Source organism: Vigna unguiculata, chromosome 5 (assembly GCF_004118075.2).
Source record: "Vigna unguiculata cultivar IT97K-499-35 chromosome 5, ASM411807v1, whole genome shotgun sequence".
In the NCBI taxonomy this organism is placed as follows: Eukaryota; Viridiplantae; Streptophyta; class Magnoliopsida; order Fabales; family Fabaceae; genus Vigna; species Vigna unguiculata.
Window position 1 is genome coordinate 24776070 of NC_040283.1, and position 23018 is coordinate 24799087.

Sequence of the window (23018 nt, forward strand, 5' to 3'; positions counted from 1 at the left end):
ACGGGTTCAAACCTTGATAGATGAATTAACCTTTATTTTTGATAAACTTAGTTTTGGAGGGAATGTGAAAAGGCAAAGGAAAACCTAGTGTAAAGAGGGGGGCTGGAAAGAAGAGTATAAAACATTAATTCAATGACCATTAAGTAGGTATAAAAGGTGAATTTTCGTTTTGCCACAATTACCTCTCATTAAGACCATATTGAGGGATCAAGTAAAAGAAAGGAAGGGTTGTTTTAGGGCTGTTTATGTGGTATAGCAATTCAGAACGAAAATTGGAGAGTGAGTGGTGAGTCCTGGGTGCGCAAGAGGCTGAGTTGGGGGAGAAGGCTTGAGACAAAGCATTAACGAGCAAAGGGACACTCTTCTCTTTTCCCAATTTTAAGCAAGGATTCCAGATTAGGGGAGTTGTCCTTTGTGTGTGTAAATTACATGATATGTATTATGGTTTTGTGTCATTGTCTTCTCAATTGGAATATGAGTGTTGTGAATTCGTGTATGTGTGATCAAAGTAATGAATTGGCTGGGTGATTTTAAGTTGCAAAACCCTTTTATGCATTATATGGTTTGGGAATGAGGGTTTTTGGTATTGAATGTTGTGGATGCCTAAATCTTGTGTTTTGGTAGTTTAAATGGATGAAAAGCATGTCACATGGTTTGATTATTGGAATATATGGTATGGGATTGATTAAACTATATTTTGACATGGTTTGGGTAAATTGTGTGCGTGAACAGAGATGGAACTCTGCAAGTCTTGCCCAAGCGAGTCCATCTCGTCTAAGTGAGAGTTGCAAAACCTCGTTTCTAGTTTGTGGTTCGCGCTGCTCACTTAGGCGACCTTGCGTCAGTGTTGAGCGACATGTACTCTCGCTTAGGCGAGAGTGGCTCGCCTAAGCGAGGTCGCGATGAGACTTGATGTCGAATCCTCGTCCAAGCGAGGGGCTGTGTTTTGAGCGAACGTGGATCTCGCTCAAGCGAGATGGGCTCGCCTAAGCGAGATGATGTGGTGCAGCCACTGTTTCACACTCGCTCAGGCGAGGTAGGTTAGCTTAAGCGAGGCTGAAGAACTAGCCGGGGCGAAGATCATTGGCTTAAGCGAGAATGTTGCTACTTCTATGTTTGTGTGTGTTGTTTGAGCTGGTTTGCTGCTATTTCCTAAAGTATAGGAATTATATGCTTATGTTTGTGGTGTTGGGGCTTGAAGGACTAAGTCCATAGGATTTTGGGATGTGTTTGGAATCAGTCGCGAACGAGGAGTTCGTGATGAGTGGACCGCATGCGGAACGTGAACAATTTAGTTCACCGGAGGTACTCTTGTTGGGATGAATGAGCGAGGGAGTTCATTTCATGCTCAACTTGGGAATGCTATGAGCGAGGGAGTTCATAGTAGGAAAGGCGGGTATGCGTGTCCGGGTCTGAGTGAGAAGTTTGGATGAACAGGTGTGAGAGTCCGTGAAGCAGGACTACAAGCGGGATAGGCTTATAGGTTGGACCACGAGCGAGTAGGGTCGTTGAAACACATGAAATCCCAAGATGTAAAGAGCATGCATGAACTCATAATGGTTATGAGTGTGGGGAAAGTGGGTGTGTTGTGAAATTGTGAAATAATTATGATTTATCGGGTAGGTGTATTTTTATATTTATTTACATATATGTGTATAGCTCACCCTATCTGTTTGTGTGTGACGATGATCGGGTAACTTGTTATCCGGGAGCAGATGATGTTTCAGGTGGGCCAAGAGAAACCTAGTAGCGGAGAGTGGGAACAGAGATCATGGGATTGTTTATAAAGGATTTTGGAATAATTTCCTGTAATTTAATTATGGTTTTGGACTAAAAAAATGTAATAGGAGAAGTTGAGTACTTTATTAGTACTTTATTTTCTCTTTTTTATTTTTTTTAGATTGGACATTAAATTTAAAGGTTTTGAAATTTCCCGTGTCTTTGGGAAATGGGTCAATTAATAAACGAGGTATTTATTATGTTTTGTTTATTTTAATTTAATTTAAAGTAATATCCTACTGGGATGTTACAGTGCCTTCTTCTCGTCTCTCCTGGTACCTTGAGGTTCTTCATGGTCGCTCCTCGTATCTCACTTCTCGCTTCTTTCTGGAAAAGAATCCCTCTTCCTCTCGTTTGACAAATCTTCTGAGTTGTCCTATCTGTATAAGCTCTTCGATTTTATCCTTCAGGGTAAAACAATCCTTCGTCGTGTGCCCATAATTTCAATGATACCGACAATGCTTAGTGGTGTCCGCGTTTGGGGGAGTCGGGACTCTTTAAGGGGTTGCTATTAGGTCGGCATTCAGGACCTCTTCCAAAATTCTCACTCTATTAGACACGAGGGGTGTGTACCTGTTGTACTTTGGTTGTCTAGAGTCCTTGAACCTACTGTCAGGTCGCGGCGCTAGCACACTTTCCTTGTCGATGTATTTCTTTTCCTGAGTGTCCGATTGGGTTGTACTACGAAACTACTTTAATTCTTCCATTTGCATGAATTTGGTTGCCCTTGTTCGAAGCTAGTCGGTCAGGCTTCAATGATGTTATAAGGTGGTGCATGGCAACCTCAAGATTCAATTTAGAGATATTCAATGAATCTTCCCGAACCACTCCATAAATTCCCGCAGAGATTCTCCCTTCTCCTGTCATATATTCACTAACGTCAGAGAGATGAGATGATGTGGTTTACTGGTGGCGAACTGAATGCCAAAACGGGTGGCCAACGTATCAAAATAATCGATAGAGTTGGGTGGTAATCGTGTGAACCAGTTGAGTGCAGGTCCCTTTAGGGATGTGCCGAAAATGTGACAGAGGATTGCATCATCTGAAGTATATAATCCTGCCTGGGTGGTGAAAATGTCCATGTGCTCCTCCGGATCAGTAGTGCCATCATATTGGCTCATAGTCAACCCCTTCCAACGTGCAGGAAGTTCCACCTCCATGATCCCGTCCACGAAGGGGTGGCGTCTGGCTGCTCTAGGTCTCGTGCCTGTTTGGTTGGTGGTGGTCTGTACTCGGGCCTCGTCTCGCCCTGTGTCGTCCTCTCCTTCTTCATTGCTATGGGATTCTTCCCTTTGTCGTGAATTCTGCTCAATTTGTATTCGCAGTCGTTGGTTCTCCTCTCTTGGGGCGTTTAATTCTTCCTCGTTCCTGAGTTTCAATTCCTCAACTGACGATTCATCTCTCATTGCATCTCCGCTGCTACTGTATTTTGATCGACCGCTGCTCTTGTCGACACCATCCTTCTTAAGAATAGCATGGCCCCACAGTGGGCGCCAATTGTACCTGATCGATACTATTTTAGTGTGAAACCAGACGATCTCAAGAACCCTCTATGTTGAACTTCCCTCTATTTCCCTCTAGACTCCTCATGGATCTCCCTGTCGTCTACACTCCGAGGGTGGGGGTACCTACAAGCACTCCGACGCTCAAGTCAAATAGTGATTCGATATGAGGTGTAATTCATAAAGTGAGAAAAGCATACCTTTACGTGTTCACTAGGTCTTAATTTATACTAGTCTCTTGACGGACCTGCTATTGTTATTTGCAGGCCGTTTGTATTCGTGAATCCACTCTTTCCTTTCTGACTAAGTTTATACACGTCGGTTCTTTCCTTTCTAACTGAGATTGCATGTTGCTGCTTTGCCAAAGATCAACTCTTTCCTTTTTGGGATTTTCCCGTCTGTACTTCTCTAAATATTAATTCCTTCCTTTTTGGGGTTTGCCCGTTTGTACTTCTTCAAATATCAACTCTTTCCTTTTTTGGCTGAGATTGCGCGTTGCTCCTCTGCACCCCTGCGCCATAATCCCATTTTTTGCTTGTCACTCCCTTGGGCTGAGATGTACACGGCCAAAAGGGTCGAGATGTACTCGGCCATCACACTTATTGGACTGTCTGCGTCGTGCTGGATCAAAGCCCCAACAATTGGGCCAGAGCATGAGAGCTCCCACACTCAAGTCGGGATGATCCCGACCATTTTTCCCTTACTGGGCCGGGACATACCTAGCCATACACCAACAATATATATATATATATATATATATATATATATATATATATATATATATAAATGAAGTAAGAATAAAGCAATATTAATAGTTGGCCCTTTTATGAAATTATAGTTAAAAAGAAAGAGAATGCAAGGAAACTAAAGCTTACCAAGTTTGAGTGATTTAGCGTGTTCAATTGATTGTTGCAGAAAATGGCAATGGTTAAGTCTCGCTATAATTGCATTTGAATGTGAATATCCTAGAGTTTCAAGAAAAGGAAAAACAAATAAAACTCCTTAAATTCACAATGTATTATTGTTCATTTTACTCTCTTTACGATTTCTTTCCTTCCATTTTATTCAAAAGATGAGAATACGCTTTATGGAGACGTAAACACACAACAAAATAAAAAAATTACAAAATCAAAAAACATCAGAAGATGATGAAAACAAAATAAAATAAAATATATACCACCGTAAAATAAACAAACCACCATATACCATTAGAGAGCAAGAGAGTGGAGCAAGAAATCATAGCTTATGCACTTTACTCTTCAATAATGAGCTCTGCACCAAGATGATGTTAAACAAAAAAGAATCAAAAAAATCAAAGAACCGGAAGAAGATGAAAATAAAAAAAAGAAAAAATGTCCCTGGAAATGCTAAGTGAAATAACTATTGACCTAAATCAATAAAAATCAAAACTTTAACCCAATGAATCAAAAAAATGATAAAAAAAAACCTTATTGCCTTTGATCTTCAAGACCTCTTAAATCTTTGATTTGTCCACCATTTCATATATCTAAACAAAAATGAAATTAAAAAAAAAAATAACACGAGTTTGTCTAGTCAGAGAGGAGAAACAACTAAGAGTAAAAATCGAAACTTTGATAACAAAACAAAAAAATGAAAAAAAAAATACATACCATCGAATAATATACATGGAAGAGCAAATCTGAGAGTAAAGAAACCATTTAAAAGAGAAATAGATCTGAGAGAAAACCCTAAATCCAATACATCTCGTACCAAAAGAAAAGTAGATATGAGAAGATGGTAGAAGAACAACAAAATGAGAAGTGGTTACCTTTTTTTAAGTCTCGTGAAGGTGTTAAAAAATATCAGAGGAAAAAATCAACCAAAACAAAAGTAGATCTGAGAAAAAAACCTTAATCCAACACATTTCGTCAACAAAGAAAACAAAATCTGAAAAAATACACCGAACAAAAATAAGTAGATCTTAGAGAAAAATTACCATCAAAAACAAAAATAATAGAAAACAAAGTAGACCTGAGAAGATGGATGAAGAACGAAAAAAAGCATAATTCTTATTACCTTTTTTTCTATTCGTCAAGTTGCTCAAGGCTCTTAGAGCAAAACATCACCCAAAAGAAAGGTAGATCTGAGAAGAAAAAATAAATCGAATAGTATACATCGAAAAGCAAATCTGAGAGCAAAGAAACCATTCAAAAGAAAATAGATCTGAGAAAAAACCTAAATGCAACACATCTCGTACCAAAAGAAAAGTATATCTGAGGTAGAAGAACAATAAAATGAGAAGCGATTACCTTTTTTTAAGTCTCGTAAAAGTGAAGAGGTTTGCGAAAAAAAGAGAAGAAGCTGAAGAGGTTTGAGAAAAAGAGATAAGAAGATGAAAAGGTTTGAGAAAGAGAGAGAAAAAGCTGAAGAGGTTTGAGAAAGAGAGAGAAGTTTGAAAGAGAGAGAAGAAGCTGAAGAGGTTTGAAAGAGGCTGAGAAAGAGGAATTATGTGTGGGAAACGTAGGGTCAGATGTAGAGTGTAGTTCTTGAGGTCTTCATTAGTCATGAGACTTGCATTGCAATTTGAACATTGATGAGTTTCATGCCTATAGCTTTCACATTTGGAACATCTTATAACGCTTGATTCAATTCTTGGCAAGACATTTTTGTCATCCTTGTGCTTCCTTTTAATACTAGCAATTTTACCATTCAACTTTACAATTCTGGACTCCAAGGCATCGACATTCTCCATCAAGGCCTAATACAAGGTCTAGAAATGCTTCATCATGACCCAAGTGAAAAGGAGTTTAGCTTCAGTTTGCATAGATGATGTTAACTCCTCTTGAATTTGTTTGGCCATGCTCCTTTTGATTGGACTCTTGGCTAGGGGTTTCCCATCAATCCGGATCTTTCAAATGAAGTTTGTAGTTAGATCATCTTTTCGCATAAGGTTCTCGTAGTTTAGGTTGTTGACAACTTTGACTTCTATTGTTTGTTTGGTGCATAGCATTTTCTACAGTTATCCAATTGGTTTGATTCTTTTTGCATTGGGTCCTTGATTCCTCCCAAACAATTTGTACCTATGTTGTAAAGTTGTCATTTTGTATCTTTAAATGCTTGTGTAAGAATGTGCAAATTAATTTGGGATTCATTAAAAGCATATGAACCATTTAGGTAATGTAGAGATTGTAGAATATTAATATATATATATATATATATATATATATATATATATATATATAAGCACATTTTTATCTAAGAGGTGTGATTTGAAATACCAAGGATACATGTTGCTTGTGTTGTGAATGGTTGAGAAGCAATGCTATTGTATCTTTTGGTGTCATGAGTTGAATAGTATGGATAATATAATGGAAATATTGAATGAAGAGAATTGTGATTTATGAAAATGTGACATGTTTAAGAGAATAAAGTGGATGTAATGTAATGGAGAAATTGAAGTTAATGGAATTGTATATTGCTTGAGGGATGTGCTTCTAAGGAAGAGGTACAAACCTTTATAGTGTAGTGTTATTCATTGGCTAGGGATAAGTGTTGGTTAGAAGTTATCATATACTCTACTAAGTTTACAAACTCATATGAAGTATTGTGGCCTAAGTGGGAGAGTTAAAGGAAGTTCTTATGGCAAGATTAGGGGTGAGACCACTAATCTGGCAATTTCATAAGTAACTTACCTTGTTCAAAGGAAATTGATTCATGTTGGTTAGGCCAAGTGGAGCTAGGGCCATTGTCCCAATCCTCTTTTATGATAAGTGTCAGGCTTCTTTTGTTTGAGTCAATGTATATATTCGAATAAAGATTCTAAGTCTTTAGTGGATGCTTGTGATTGAATTTCCTAACTAATTACATGTTTGCTTACTACTTTCTAATGATTGTTTTATTTAGTAAATTTAGAATATATGTAGATTGGAAATTTCTTTACACTAGCTTACCTTTTTCTTTGGTTTTGTGTATTGCTTGTATTATTCTTTTTGCAATGATCACTATATTCATGTGAGCAAAGGAACTTGAAGGTGGAAGAAACGATAGACCTTAGGAGGGAGAGAGTACTATAGTGAAAGTTGGAATCTTTTGTGTATCATATATGAACAATATGTATTGTGTAGATAACATTTTCTATTTCTAGTTCAAGTGATGTAATTACTTGAATTATTTTGAAAACTTTTTATACTATAGTGTATCTACATGTGTTTGTATATGTTCTTCATCTTTTGGTCAATATTGCTTAATAGTTTAAATTGTAAAAACTCTATAAGATAGATTAACTTTGTTTTTGGAGTTATTACAAATACAAAGTCTATAGACTATTACAACCACAACAACTATCTTCAAAAGTTAAGAGTTGCACTCTAACTATCAACTATAACTTTTAGCTTAATGGTAAGCATTCAATCCAATAATTAGATTAGAGTCAAGGTAACAAGTTTGATTCTCAGTGAAGTAATTGTTCAGGGAGAGATTAAATAGTTATGTTTTAAACATAAACACAACAATTAAATAATCATTGGCTAAAGAATACACAACATTTAAAATATGTTATCTAAAACTATGAAATAAAGTATGGTCTATTGTTTTTATCTAAGGCGACAATCTTCAAGACTTTTCTAGCCTTAGAAAGAAAAACTTTTGTCTTTGAGCAACAACCTCAACTGCATACCCCACAACTGGAAAACTGTGTTTGTTCATTTATCTTGATGAAAGTTTTTAATTCTCAAAATGGTAACTATTTTATGAGACTCAACAACTAAATGATCATTGGCAAAAGAATACACAAATTTAAAATACGTTGTCTAAAACTTTGAAAATAAAGTGTAGTATATTGCTTTTATCTAAGATAATAATTGTTAAAACTTATGTGGCCTTAAAAAGAGAAAAAAAAAATTGTTTGTCTTTCAGCAATGGCCACAACTACATACTCCACAGCTAAAATACCGTGATTGTTCATTTATCTTGATGGAAGTTTTTAATTTTTTAAATGTATTATAAGATTCAATAATTAAATAATCATTGATTAAATACTACACAAGATTTAAAATATATTGACTAAAACTATGAAATAAAGTGCGGTCTATTATCTAAGACAATATATTTCATGACTTTAAAAAAAAATAAAAAATTATTGTCTTTGAATAAAGATTATGGCTGCATACTTCACATTTTGTGATTGTTTATTTATCTTGATAAAAATATCTGATCTTCAAATCGTTAACTATTTTATAGGACCTCAATACACGCGTTATAAAATAAAAATATATATTTTATAGGAACCGATACACATCTTATAAATCTGGAAAACTCTTACTTTTATAAAATGCATTACTATTGTCAAATCTCTTAAGGCAATAGCTAGGAATATAACAAGTGCTTTACAAATGTTCTTTTATTTAAAAAAAAAAAAATCTCAACTCTCTTCATTTAGAGTTTTTCCTTTCCTTTTCTTTTTTTTTAATTATTTTCATTAATATTTGTTTTTACTATTAGTATTTAAAGTGAAATAATATTAGATTAGAAAATCGTTGAAATGAATTTTAAATGTATATGTTGTACGCAATAATTTAATAATATTTGTAAAATTAGTTCTTAAGTTATTAATATCTGTTTAAAGAATTAATATTATCTGTTATTAAATATATTTTATTTAGTAATAATTAAAATACTCTATCAAACCAGTTTTATTTAAAATATATTTTCAAAATAAAAAAGCTTAAATTAAAATTAATTTAAATTTGATATATCTCAAGTAAAATTCACTACTTAAATCATTTTAGTTTGAGTTAAACAAGGATTTTGGTTGAATTTAATACACTTGTAATCATTACTAAAAAATTTCCACTTGCTTCGAATTTCCAACAGATTATGTTATACAGCTTAGTTTGCAGAATAAGAAAGCACTTGAAAACAACAACGACTTGAATATGAAAAACCCAAACCCTGCTTCAAAGTACAATAATAATGCTGTACCTTGAAAACGTGACTTCTTAAGATTTTTTTCCCATCTAACACACTTTTCCAAAAGGAAAATGATAGTTTAACCTCTTGTTTTTAACCTCTTTTTGACCTCCTGATGTGTCACCGTGAAGTGGCAATTTAAATTTCATTTTCTATTTTTTCAAAAGTCTTTTCATGTGGCCTTTAGGTTGAGTGATTGATGGGACAAAAGTAAGGCGCGTGAAATGCAGCAGAGAAGTAATTTAGAAGTGGTTTTGAAGCGGTTTTGAAAGAGAGAAAAGGAGATACCTCATTTTCGTTCTTCGTCGTCCCATTTTCCCAACCAAAGAATGTTTTAGCAAGTTTTTCCTTCCAGCCAAGTGAAGAGATCTAATTTTCATCCATCTTCTACCTTTTTTTCTTAACTGAAGAAGTGGACAAGAACTGGGCATTGTTTTATTGGTCCATAAATTTTAAGACGTTGTTTACCATGGTGGGGCTTTTGATCGAAAAAAGGTTAGGTTTTTTTAATTACATTGTGTGTTTTCTTTGATTATTTATGTGTTCTTGGAGTGCTAAAGTCCATGACAAAAGCATATTTTTTTGCAAAATATAACCCAGACATAGCATATTATCAGTTTGAATTTGATCTCCATGAACCCGAATTATGTATTGGTTTTTTTTCTAAATAATGGAAAAATAAAGTTTTTTTTTAAATAAATATAATTAATTTTTATTTTTGTTATCAATAAAATAGAAATAATTAAATAACTTATTTTAAATAATAGAATTGTTAATGTGTTATTAGTTATTAGTAATAAAAAATAATTTTATTTATTTTAGAATTTGTTGATTTTAAAATTGATATAATTAATTTTTTTTTTAAATAGATAAAGGTAAAAAAAATTTAAAAATAGAGTTAGTAATGTGTTATTAGTTATTTGAGGTGTTATTTGAAAAAATAGTAAAATAAAGAATAATATTTTGTGTTTATGAATTTGTAAATTAAAAAAAATGAATTTGTATTGTATAGTAAGTGATTTTATGTGTAATTTCAAAATATAAAATTCAATTTAATTTTAAATTTTCTTTCATAATTTGTGAAGTATGAATTTTTTTTGTAATATGTGTTAACAAAAATTGGAATTATAGGCTTCTTTTAATTTTGGATAATTGTTAAAAATTTTATATTTTAAACATTGTAAATTTGTCCAAATTAATTTAGAAATGAAGGAAATAATTAAAATAATTTAAAACTATTTCATTATTGTATATGAAATTAATTTTTTATATGTTTTTGGTTTATGTAAAATAAGTAAGAATAAAAGATAATAAGAAAAGATCTGTTATTGAATTGAATGAAGTTTATATTTATTGAAGACAATTCAAAGTACAACATAAACTAAGTGGTTTGATGCAGATTATGATAGTGCAGGGTTATTAGGACAATGATTTCTTGTGTGTCCTTCAGTTCTACAATAGGAACACTTTCTTGATTGACCATCTCCTCCACTCTAAATCTTATGGTATTTCTATCAAAATCAACGACGTGGTGCGTGTTGGACTTGGAGTCTGCATCTTGTAGGAAGTTTGTCGCATATTCAGAATACACATGACCAGCACTGAGCATTGTAGTTATTTGTCTACCTCTTTTGGTAAAGTATGTGTTGCACCTGGTGTACGTGGCCAATATTATGGATGAAATTGGCAAATTTCTTGTCTTCTTCAAGACAGAATTTATTGCTTCAGCCATATTTGTTGTTACGTGACCCCACCTTCTTCCTTGATCATATGCAAGACATCATTGTTCCCTTAGAATTTGGTCAACCCAAGCTGCTGCTTCTGAGTTGTCTTCTCTAATGATGTTGTAGTAGTAGTTACAACATGGCTCCGTCAATGTGTATGCTGCAAATATAATTTTAAGAATAATTTATGATTTAATATTGGATATGAATAATTAACAGCCAAAAAAATGAAAAAGACAGATTTACATCTAATAACTTACCCATGTTGATGAGATCCTTTTTCACAGTTGTATTCTTGAATCTTTTTGTAAAATTTTGTGCAATGTGTCGAATACAAAACACTTGCACACAGTTCCCTTGAGTCCAACCACTACTGGGTCTGTTAAATGCTGCACTGATTGAATTGTGGCGGTCTGACATTAAGCATAAATTTTGTTGAGGCGTAACGTGTGTCCTTAGGTTTGTAAGGAAAAAAAACCAAGCTTCAGCGGTTTCACCCTCTACTATAGCAAATGTGATGGGGAAAATATTATATTTCCCATCTTGTGCAATAGCTACTAGAAGGGTGCCCCTATACCTTCCGTAAAGGAAGGTCCCATCGACTTGGACTATTGGTTTGCAAAATGAGAAGCCATCAATGCATGGTTCAAATGTCCAAAACACCCTTCGAAAATGTTGTTGGTTTTGTAGGACGTCGTTCAATTGGACTGGTTTTCAACTTGTATACAAACCCAGGCAAATAAGTTTGCATGGCTTGTAGTAGGCACGACAATCGGTTGTATGACTGTTCCCAGTTTCTGTACACATCTTCAATTGCTTGTTGTTTCGCTAACCATGCCTTTCTGTAGGTTGTGTTATATCCCATAGAGGTCTGGATGGAAGAAATTATTGTTGCAATTGGTATGGATGGGTTTGACTCCACCATTTGTCTTACGTGTTGAGAAATTATTCTTGAGCCCAGGTGTTTGTGGTCTTGCGTTATGAGTTGTGTGGCACATGTGTGCACACCTTCAACTTTTCTAATTTCCCACACTTGGTCCCTTGTACGTAATATTGCCTGACATTTCCAAGGACACAACTGTTGTACACATTACACCCTCAACCTTGTGGTGTCTGAGTGTGTCATTTTGTTGGTGCAATGGTTTGTTATGTGGTACCTATTTAAAGCATCTAGAATTTGTTCCTTTGTTTGGAACCTCATTCCTTGGGTCAATGTACCAACATCGTGGTCAATGTTGTCATTCAACATTGTGTGGTGGTCATATGCGTTTGAGAATTCTTGATGTGGGCTTTGGTTGTATTCCTCATATAATTGGAAGTGTTGTGGTGGGTTATAGGGGACATGTGTCTGAGGGTGAGGGTCTTGTTGTATGGGGTGGACATCTAGTGTTTGGTCATGGTCATCATGTTCATAAAAAAGTATATTGTCCTCATCTTCACTAAATGCGTCTAAGGATGTTAGAGGTAGACCTAGGTTTTCAACTTCTACGATAACTGGAGGAGACAACCTTTGGGTGTTGTGATGTGCGGGAGTTTGAAAAATATTTGAGGTAGACAGACCGATTAATAGTTCGGTATATGATTGTATATCATTTCCCCAATCCCCTAAGTAGGTAGTGTTAAGGTCAAATAGTTGTTGTGGTTCAGTGTTTGGATGTGGATGATGCGCATCAAAATGTGTTAAAGAAATATTTTCAGAAGGTATCGTACCTGAGTTGTAGGTGGTGCAGAGTTCAATAGATGTAACAATTGGGGTGGCATGTATCATCGAAAGCGCCATCCAAGTCGTCGTCATCTTGGATCTGAGTGGTTGTGTATGTCACATGTTGGCCACAAACTTTAGTCAGAAATTTAAAGTGAATAATTGGAACTCCATCTCTTGGATCTCTATTTGCCTTCTCCATTATTATGCGAATAAGTTTGGATAAGCCGAAACCTTTATGGATGCCGATCATGATTGTCTTTGAAGATGCAAAGTAGGCACCAGTTTGAGCGTCACTAGCGATTTCTCCATCGTTGTATACACAGACAAACATTGACTCTTCCATCTTAGGTTGTAGTTGAACCTGACTTTCGATGATTTTTCAGAGTGAAGAGAAATTGCAAGATTAAGATTGTGACTTGAGAAAGTGATGGTAGTCTTTTATACCGAAATTAAAGTTATCATGTGACTTTCTATGTGAACATGTGACTTGCACGAGAGTTAATGTTATCATGTGAGTGGCACGAGCTTTTATGTACTCATGTGATTCACACGACTTCTTATGTACCCATGTGAATGGCACAAATTATTATGAACCCATGTCAAGGATTGCATTTTTATGCCTTGTTGTAATAAAAGCCATTATCTCAACTAGAAGATGACATGCTTTTGTCATTCCCATGTAAAAAATGTACTCAACATTGTCATCTCCACTCATCGTACAAGATCGATAGTGCGTAATGTCGCCCAATATGAAGATCGGTAACCTGTAACGTAAGTCGACTTCATAGTCGTCCAATGTTGTACCATTGAATTCCTTGAGGATTGCCTACTTAAGTTGGGACAGCGTCATAGTATTTGTTATGGTCACCCATGCCGTGTTGGAGCTAATGTATGTATCGAAATAGTTATCTTTAGCATAGATGCTGCCATTGAAGTACACCAACACAGTGAATGTTGTAGATGCCATTGGAGGGTAGGAGTGATATCGCACTTACTTGATTAGATTGATGAATGAATTTATGAAGGGCATTATTTATAACCTGATTGGCTCAGTGTGGGATACAATAATGACAATTTTGTTTGTTTATATTAATGGTTTAGATTCAAAGTAGACAAATCAAACGCACAAGATTTAGATCCACTTTGTTGATCAACCAATGACTTTTTGATAGTGGTTTGTTTTGTAGTGATTTTTATTATGTGTTGCAACTTTAATTATTTTGCATGTGATATGTCAGGTTAAAATAAAAAGCATTGCACCTGATGAGTAGTATGCTCTAGTCAATGTCATCACGTGAAAGCAACATCACAGACACAGTTCATATACACACTACACGATGAATTCCAATCAGGCTTTATCCCACTTTACTTTGTCACGTGAACCCACTTTAATCCAGGGGTTGACATTTTTTTTTACCATCAAGTAACCAATCCGCTTATAAATTATTAGGTCATTCAGTTCACAACCATAACTGCTTATTACCAAAACAAGGATTGTGCTCCATCACGAAAATAACATTCACAATAGTTTTCTTGTTGTTGTTAACTACGAAGGTCACATTAATTGTGCTTTTTATGTGTCAACTACTATGAATTTACAAATGTTGAAAGAAGAAATTACAAGCTATCGTTACTGCAGTCAAGGAAGAAGAGTCAAAGATGTATGGTTTCACAAGCCTGTGTTAGGATGTTAGGACCAGTATGAAATAATTAAGCTCCTTACGGATGATGATGTTCGCGACATGGTTGCTTTCTTCCTTCCACTCCCACATGATCTCCCAATGAAGCTTTCTGTGACCCTACATCCTGTTGTAGGTGACAATTTGGATGCAACAACCTCAACTTCAACCAGTAATGTCGATGACTAAGGCTTTGTTCGTTATGTGTTTATGGAAGTCTTAAAATTATGTGTAGTAATGTTTGTCATTAATACTTAATTTCCAATAAAGACTTAAGTGTGTGCAATGTAAAAAAAGTATTTGTGTGTAATGGAACTTTTATGGAAGTACTAAGTACCTATTTTTGAAGGACATTATCTACGATTTAATATTTGTTGTCGTATCTTAAACTTCTGTCATTGATTCAATTCCATAAAACATTATTGTCATTAACACAACAAATAAAATTTACAAAGTCATTCACTTGAATTCGGTGTACACCCTCTTTTACAACTAAGCACATATTGTCTTTGCACATTAATCCCTTGTCAGATTCACATTAATGACCCTTTATTAGTACTAAGCACCTATTCTGAACCTAATTCATGTAAAATTAAATAAAATATGGTGGTATTCACAAATATTTCGTTGTTTGGGCCATAGTTCTGAAAAGGTCTCTGCACTGTGTAGTCACTATCATGCAGGCTTCAGTCAACCTCATGCAGACTTTAGTCACCATCATGCAGGCTTTAGTCACCAACATCGGCAGGCTTTAGTCACCATCATGTTGTGCAATAAACGTGTAAGGAATGTGATTCGTTTGTGTAATCCAACGGCTAACTTTTCCCTTGACAAGTGTTGAGTCGTCTATAAATGTTGAATGTTGTTGTTTTCAATTCAAGCTATTGTCACCAAATCTACAAAGACTTTATCAAGATGTTGCTATGGAAACAACAACACAGGGCTACATACATTTCTGCTTGGGTATGTTAATTGCAATTTCAATTTACAAACGTAATTATTAAAAATAATTACATCTGTTATTTTTATTGGTTTATGACATGGAAGGGAGCATTGTGTCGTCTTACTATCACTCAATGCCTGAACCTCATCCAAGTATTGTGCCTGTAATACAAGAAGCAGGGTTTGGCAGTGTGGCTAAATTGCGACATCTAAAGGTTGACCATGGTTTAGTCACTGCCTTGGTTGAAAGATGGAGGCCTGAAACACACACTTTTCATTTTCTAACCAGAGAATGCACCATAACCTTGGAAGATGTGTCACTTCAATTGGGTCTTTGTGTTGACGGACACCCTATCATTGGTCCAACTATGTTGGATTGGGACGAGATGTGTGATACCTATTAGGTTTAACACCAGTAAAGGGGAAATCCATTGTCGGTTCTATGATAAAACTTAAATGGTTAAGGGATAATTTGTTGCCTATAAATGAAAATTCTAGTATTGAGGTCATTCATGCACATGCTAAGGCCTATATATTAGAAATGATAGGTGGTGTTTTAATGCTAGATAAAATTGGGAATAAAGTACATTTAATGTACTTGAACTACTTGAGTAATCTTCGAAGAACCAATAGATATAGTTGGGGTTCAGCGTGTTTGGTTGTCTTGTACAGGGAGATGTGCAGAGTAACCGATGCACGTGTAAAGACTATGGATGGATGTGCTTCGTTGTTACAATCATGGGCATGGTTTCACATGCCTTTTCTTGCACCCATTTCAAGAGTTCCACCAACTTTCCTGCTAGTTTGCCAATGGAGCGGCGGTCGAATACTGAACTACAGAAATGTTCCCCACAATGATTTAGTCGGATACCGAGCAAGGATAGATCACATGCAACAAAATCAGGTAACATTATAGATTTGTGTACCGATAAATGGTTGTAACTTAATAATTGACATTTTCAATGATTGTTGTAGTTTATTTGGGTTTCTTATGAGGGATTGGGCTCTATCATTGATGTTGGAGCATATCGCGACCAAGCAATGTGAACGTCATGCACAAGTTTAATTTATTTTGCCATTGTCGAATGGCACCAGTCCGACAAGGTCAAGTTACAATTTCGCCTATCACAGGAGATTCCTGAAGAACCCAACAACCTTGATCATTTACATAAAGTAGACATGAGAGGGCGACAAGATGAGAACTGGGTTACTAGACATGCGCAATGGATACAGGTATGGAATAATCGGCGTGACCTTACGTTGACTGGAGTACCGATGCTTGGGCCACTTCAACACACAATGGAGTACATGTCATGGTATACTTCAAACTCATATTTATATTTGTCAGTTCCACAAATGTTAAATGATCCTAGAATGCATCGTCAATCAACATCGACAAATGTTCCTCCACCACCACAAACTACGCATGACTTAAACACTCCTCCTCCACCACAAGGTATGGAGGGAACAAGGAATTCAGTGTCACCAAACTCAGAACTAGGCATACCAAGTATGTTTGCAACTTATGTTGAAACACCACCTTTTGCACAACCGTGGTTGCATACATATTCTCAAAGTCCAAATTTCTTTGAAGGTTTGCATCAGCCACAACAAGACTCAGTTTACTACGTCCACAATCCTTACACACAAGCATCATCATCTGTTGCAAATGATGATCATGAACTTGATGAGGAACATGAACGACAACCTTCACAGGTTGAAGAACCTAGACCTGAAGTGCATAGGAGGAACCCACCAGAAACAGGCATCGACCTCGGTGTGGAACTGGACACCTCTACGTTGATTAAAAGGACAAATATGTACTTTAATATTGTATTACATATGCATTAGGTTGTCTTTATGTGTTTGTAAGAGTTTGTCATGTTTAACACAAATTCGCACATCAGTAATGCAAGAACTTAATCATTCCAAATGCTTCATTGCTAAATAGTGAACAACAATTTCTTTAGATAAAGTGAACAAGTTCAACCATCTTAAAGTACAATGTTAAAACATGTAAAAGAAAACTAAATATGAACAAAGTTGTCACACTTCTCAACTTTCATGAAGTTAACATAAAAAGATATTGTCGTTGTCGGGACCATCATTGCGTGCCACTGAATGGCATGTTGAAGATCTTCGTCATTCCTTATAAAAAAGGACTCATCAATGCCTTGCGCAACAAATTCAGGAGGGACATGGTACCAAACATGGCTGAGTGGGGGCTCAAATGGTCCTATCAAATGACTTCTTATGATGATGCGCATATGGTTAAGAGTAACGCCATTTGCAAATCTACATAAAGAGAACCTTCCATCTTTGAAATCAATAGCAGCATTAAAGGAATTATATGCGTTCAAGTCCTCAAATAAAACCATTTTTACTTATTATACTAGAGCACTTCACAACTTTCAAACCAAGGAACCACAACCTTAAATAGACTTGACTACCTTCACCTGGATAGCGTGCCAAGAAAGATATTTACTCTCACCACTGTAAAAGCTAGCCTCACTTGCACCTTCTAATTATGACAAGATTGGTCAACTTTATTGGGAATTGTCAAAGCTGATTAATTATATTACTCTTCTAAAAGGTGATAGATACTTCAATTGGGATAACGTGCCAATTCAAACATTTACTGTCACCATTGGAAAAGCTGGCACATATTTGAAATAAATGGCCTCACTTGCACCTTCTAATTATGACAACACTTGTCAACTTTATTGGGCGATGCCAAAGCTGATTTATTATATTAGTTTTGTAAAAGGTGACACATACTTCAATTGAGATAATGTGCCAATTAAGAAATTTAGTTTGACCACCGTAAAAGCTAACACATATTTGAAATAAATGGTCTCACTTCACCTTCTAATTATGACAACACTTTTCAACTTTATTGGGAGGTGCCAAGGCTAATTTATTATATTACCCTTGTCATAATGTGCCAAGGAAGATGTTTAATTCAAAAATTTACTCTCACCCTGCAATTTGGAAAAGACTTGTTAATGCTTCGACATGGAACACTTTGGCATCAACACCCAAGAGAACTATTCAAATTTCTATCTTGTACATCCTTTCACACATGTTCAAAATGTATACCACAGGTTAGCACTTATGTAGCCATGGGTAAGCAAAAATATTGCACACTGGTAGTGAACAAGAAATATAGACACCTTTATTTTCCTTTTCCAAACAACAAAGAGGGGCAAACTAGACTCACTTGAAGGAATATGAGTATGAAGATTTAACTTTATCATATGAACTCAAGACATGAAAGTGCCACTATTGAAGTTATTGAATAAAGAAAAATTCTTGTGCAAAGCATTGCACATGGGTTAGCATTTATTAAGTCACGAGTTGACACATAGGAAGGGGATGAATTCATTGTTGTTAATTAAATTACAAAAAATTTATTTCTTTACTCACCAACATATACTCCCCACTAGTAATGAAGAGAGTGAAGATTGAAATAGGTTTTGTACATCCTTTCACACATGTTCAAAATGTATACCACAGGTTAGCACTTATGTAGCCATGGGTAAGCAAAAGTATTGCACACTGGTAGTGAACAAGAAATATAGACACCTTTATTTTCCTTTTCCAAACAACAAAGAGGGGCAAACTAGACTCACTTGAAGGAATATGAGTATGAAGATTTAACTTTATCATATGAACTCAAGGCATGAAAGTGCCACTATTGAAGTTATTGAAGAAAGAAAAAATTCATGTGCAAAGCATTGCACCTGGGTTAACATTTATTAAGTCACGGGTTGACACATAGTAAGGGAATGAATTCATATGTTATTAATTAAATTACAAAAATTTTATTTCTTGACTTACCAACATATACTCCCCACTGGTAATGAAGAGAGTGAAGATTGAAATAAGTTTTGTACATCCTTTCAAACATGTTCAAAATGTATACCATAGGTTAGCACTTTTGTAGTCATGGGTAAGCAAAAATATTGCACAGTGGTTTCACACATCCTTTCACACTTTCTGCTTTTTCTCTTCCCATTTGCATTTGCACCTTTGGTTCTTTGGTTTTTTCTCTTCTCGCTTCCTTCCAAGGAGAACCAACGTGCAAAATGAAAAAGATTAAAAAAAAATAGAAAGTAACAATGTCGCATCAAGTTGTGAGAGAAGTTCTCAATAAATGGATGTTAATATATCATTTTTCTTAAATTTAATACCTACTATAAATTCTAACAATAAATTTTACATTATTTATTTTTGTGTAAAAATAAATATTTTATCATTATAAACAAATCAAAATTTAAATATATAAATAAAAAATAAATTTGTACTTCAACCAACTTTTTTAATTTAAAATATTTAATAAAGATTAAAAAATAAATAATACAATACCACATTAAACATTATATATTAATTATTTTTACTTTAGTTACCTCTATTATAATTCATAATTTTTTTTCCAAAATCACAATTATAAAAAGAAAATTAATCAACAAAGTAAAAAAAATTAAATTAAATTGACTTTTATATTTTCAAATTGCGTATAAAATAACTTACTACACAATACAAAATCTATTTTAAAATCAACAAATTCAAAAAGACAAAAAAAATTATTTATTTTTTCATTGTTTCAAATAATACCTAAAATAACTAAAAACACAATATTAAATCTATTTTTTTAAAAAAATAATTTTAACCTCTAATGCAACATTTTTCATAAAAATAATTAACTCTTAAAAGTATTTTATTAAAAAAGAAAAAATCTTCATTTTTATTTATTTAAAAAAAAACAGTACAGAATTCAGGCTACTCGGACCGAATTTAGACTGGTATAAGAAAAAAAAAACAAAATTGAGCTGGTTGGGAAATAAAAGTGTGTAAATATTGTGCACACGACTTATATTTTGGAAAAAGTGTGCTAGATGGGAAAATAAATCGACTTCTTAACAATTGAGCTTCAAAAGTCCACTAAACTGCTTTTGCTTTTACAACGTTTACACGGAGTTGATGACATTTGCAAACATCAACAAAATAAAATGCATCAGAATTCAGAATGCTGGTTGAGTTTGCACAATTTAGTTTGAACCCTCAATTCAAAACCAAAACAATGGCACTTCAAATTATGAGATCACCATAAAATGACATAGAAATATAAATAGTTATTGTAAAATGCTCCATGGTCAAACAATACAACTTAAAATGCTCAACACAACAGTTTTAGTTTACTGAATTGAGTTTTCAAAGTTCATTTTGAAAACCAAAAGCAATACACAACATGTGCTTCATGGTTAACAGTGTCCTGTGAAAGAAAAATTCACATGGTTCAAAATATTTTTCAGCACCTTCACCCGAGGAGGATCATCATCTTCTGTCACGAGTCCTCGGATTCATGGCTCTAGAGGCCATAGCCCTCAAATTTTCTCTTGCAAAAGACGATGAAGGTAGCCTAATAGTCTGTTCCTGGCTACTCTCCCTAAAAGTTTGGATGAACTCTTCTCTCTGCAACCTTAGAGCCAAAGCTGCATCCTGATGTTGGCTAGTAGGAACCCCTCGTCTTGTCCTCATTCGAGTTGTTCCTGGGCTTTCTTCATTAATTTCTCTATGTAACCTTCTAGCCAATGCAGCATCCTCATCCTCCTGTGTTGTTGATGTCACTGCCACACCCCTCCTTGAATTGTTTCTGCTTGAAGCCCCACCAGAACGTTGTATGCTTCTATTCCTTAGGTTAGCATAAAATGCTGTTTCAGGACTCAGATTTTTACCTTGTTCGCGACTATTCAAGGACCCCACTGCTTTTCTTGCCTCAATTTCTTGGGGAAACAGGAGCTGGATTGTGTTCCAGAGGACTGTGTTTACAGTGCATGATCGTCCATTGCTGCAATTCATCAAGAGGGATTATATAAATAAGCTACCCAAATACAATGCTTCTGGGGCAGAAATTAATTCAAAACATGTACTTTTGTAAAGTGATAGAAAAATAATATAGACTAACACCTTATTAATTGCCTGCATTTGGGGCACTTTTTGCCACACTTGTCTGCGGCAGATCGTAGACATTTTCTACAGAAGCTGCAGAATTGAACAATCAGAAATCTAGGCATTCATGTATATTAAGACTTAAATTTGGTACCCCATGGAAAAATTACTAGCATATTTGTCTGCAATAGCTGAAATACTGAATTCACACCCGAAATCTAGGATTTGATATATTAAAAATTAAATTGAGTAACCCCTGAAGCAATTTTTGTAGAATAAATTTCTGCAAGGGATGAACAATTGTAGATTTTTTGACAGAAATCTATTAAATTGGGAAATTCTAGCGATTTCAATTGTCAAAGAAAAAGTTCAGTTTTGTGGGGTGTTTGACCCTGATTTGTGATTTACCTGTGACCACAAGGAGTGGTACTTGGCTCAAAGCATATTTCCAAACAAATCTGCAGAAAACATATACACATTAAAAAAAAAAACATATATATGAAACTAGATAAAAATCAGCACCAATAAACATCACAAGGCTCTTACAGCACATGAAAGCTCGTCCCTAAGTTTATCAATGCAGGGTAAAGCAGAACTAGAAGAAGGGCCACCCGGGTTCTTCTTTTTCGATTCATTCCCATCTCCTGCTCCTTTGCTTCCCTCGTTATTTACACAAGCCCTTTCTTCCTTCTTTCTCCCACTTTCTGTTCATCAAAGCAATTAGTTACAACACAAGAAAACACAAGAAAGCAAACAACTATAAAATTGAGACTTCTAATGAAATTACCCTTTTTGGGAGTTTCTTCTGCATCAAGATCAAGAATTACAGGGATTGGTTGTTGTGAAGTCCTCCGAGCTCTACGTATCCTAAAACCATAATTATTGAGAAAAAAATCTTTACCAAGAAAAAAGACAAAAAGAATGGCAAAAACAAGCACAAAAAAAAATAATTGATAGGAATTTTTTGTTACCACTCTTCGATCAAAATTACAGTTTCATCTCAAAATATTTTTCATTTTCCACTACAGTGTAACATAGGTTACGAAAGGTTAATTTCTTATTCTGATTATGAAAATTGCATCTAAGTTTTGTCGAGAAGAAAGAGACACTACCTTGATGAGTTGGTGGATGGAGAACTGGAATTCAGAGGAGGGCGTTTCTTGTGCTTGGAATTTCTAACTGGCGTATCTTCAACGATGAGGCTGGCCAATAACAATGCCTCTTCATCCCATCCAGCCATAGCAGCTGCAGATTTGAACCTTGGGGATAAAAGGGTGACCATGTTTTGGACATTGGAATCTGCTAATGGGATCTTTTGGCTTATGGGGCTCCGTTTCTGTTCTTCGTTAACGGCCATTCTTTTGTTCTGCATATCTCTCCTGGACTCTGCCACGGTTTAAGGGAAAAGTGGGGGCAATAGTCTCATACTCACTGTACCGATAGTTGTTTTGAATATTTATCCAACGGTCGACTTATTTTGAATTGCTTTGTGGTTTGGCCATCCTAACGGCTATATTTTATAGAGCAATAACGTGATGTGATCTTTCCATTTTTGCTATATAATGTTTAGAATTTAGAATGGGTTAATTTACCATAAGGGATCGCTATATAATGTTTAGAATTTAGAATGGGTTAATTCATCAAATGAGTTAATTTACTTTTATATTTACACAGTTGGATTTTTAAAATATTATAGAATAAGATTAAGTCTTTATTGGTGATGACTTCACTTAAAAAAAATAAAAATCGTCAATTATTTTGATGCTGAAGTCATTTTTAGTTCCGTTTAAAGTAAAATTATTTTTTT

At 34.9% G+C, this 23018-nt stretch overlaps 1 protein-coding gene across 2 annotated transcripts; it reads right to left on the bottom strand.

The window, feature by feature from the left end:
- Window positions 1-20286: 20286 nt before the first annotated feature.
- Window positions 20287-22672, bottom strand: LOC114185644 (E3 ubiquitin-protein ligase RNF168-like). 2 transcript variants are annotated; one of them, XM_028073501.1, is made up of 6 exons: window positions 22324-22672; window positions 21999-22069; window positions 21758-21915; window positions 21620-21669; window positions 21230-21304; window positions 20287-21110 (listed from the first exon to the last, which is right to left on the bottom strand). In XM_028073501.1, the coding sequence occupies exons 1-6, from the start codon at window positions 22581-22583 to the stop codon at window positions 20597-20599; spliced, it is 1128 nt and encodes a 375-aa protein (XP_027929302.1). In that variant the 5' UTR covers window positions 22584-22672; the 3' UTR covers window positions 20287-20596. The 2 variants fall into 2 exon arrangements, with proteins under 2 accessions (XP_027929302.1, XP_027929301.1); XM_028073500.1 differs by having other exon boundaries at window positions 20294-21110; window positions 21999-22078; window positions 22324-22667.
- Window positions 22673-23018: the final 346 nt, after the last annotated feature.

Coding starts and splice junctions, on each gene's coding strand:
- LOC114185644 (XM_028073500.1), bottom strand. CDS start 22,583: ATGCAGAACAAAAGAATGGCCGTTAACGAAGAACAGAAACGGAGCCCC. Junction 22,079..22,323: donor CCATCCACCAACTCATCAAG/GTAGTGTCTCTT, acceptor TTATGGTTTTAG/GATACGTAGAGCTCGGAGGA. Junction 21,305..21,619: donor ACCACTCCTTGTGGTCACAG/GTAAATCACAAA, acceptor TCAATTCTGCAG/CTTCTGTAGAAAATGTCTAC.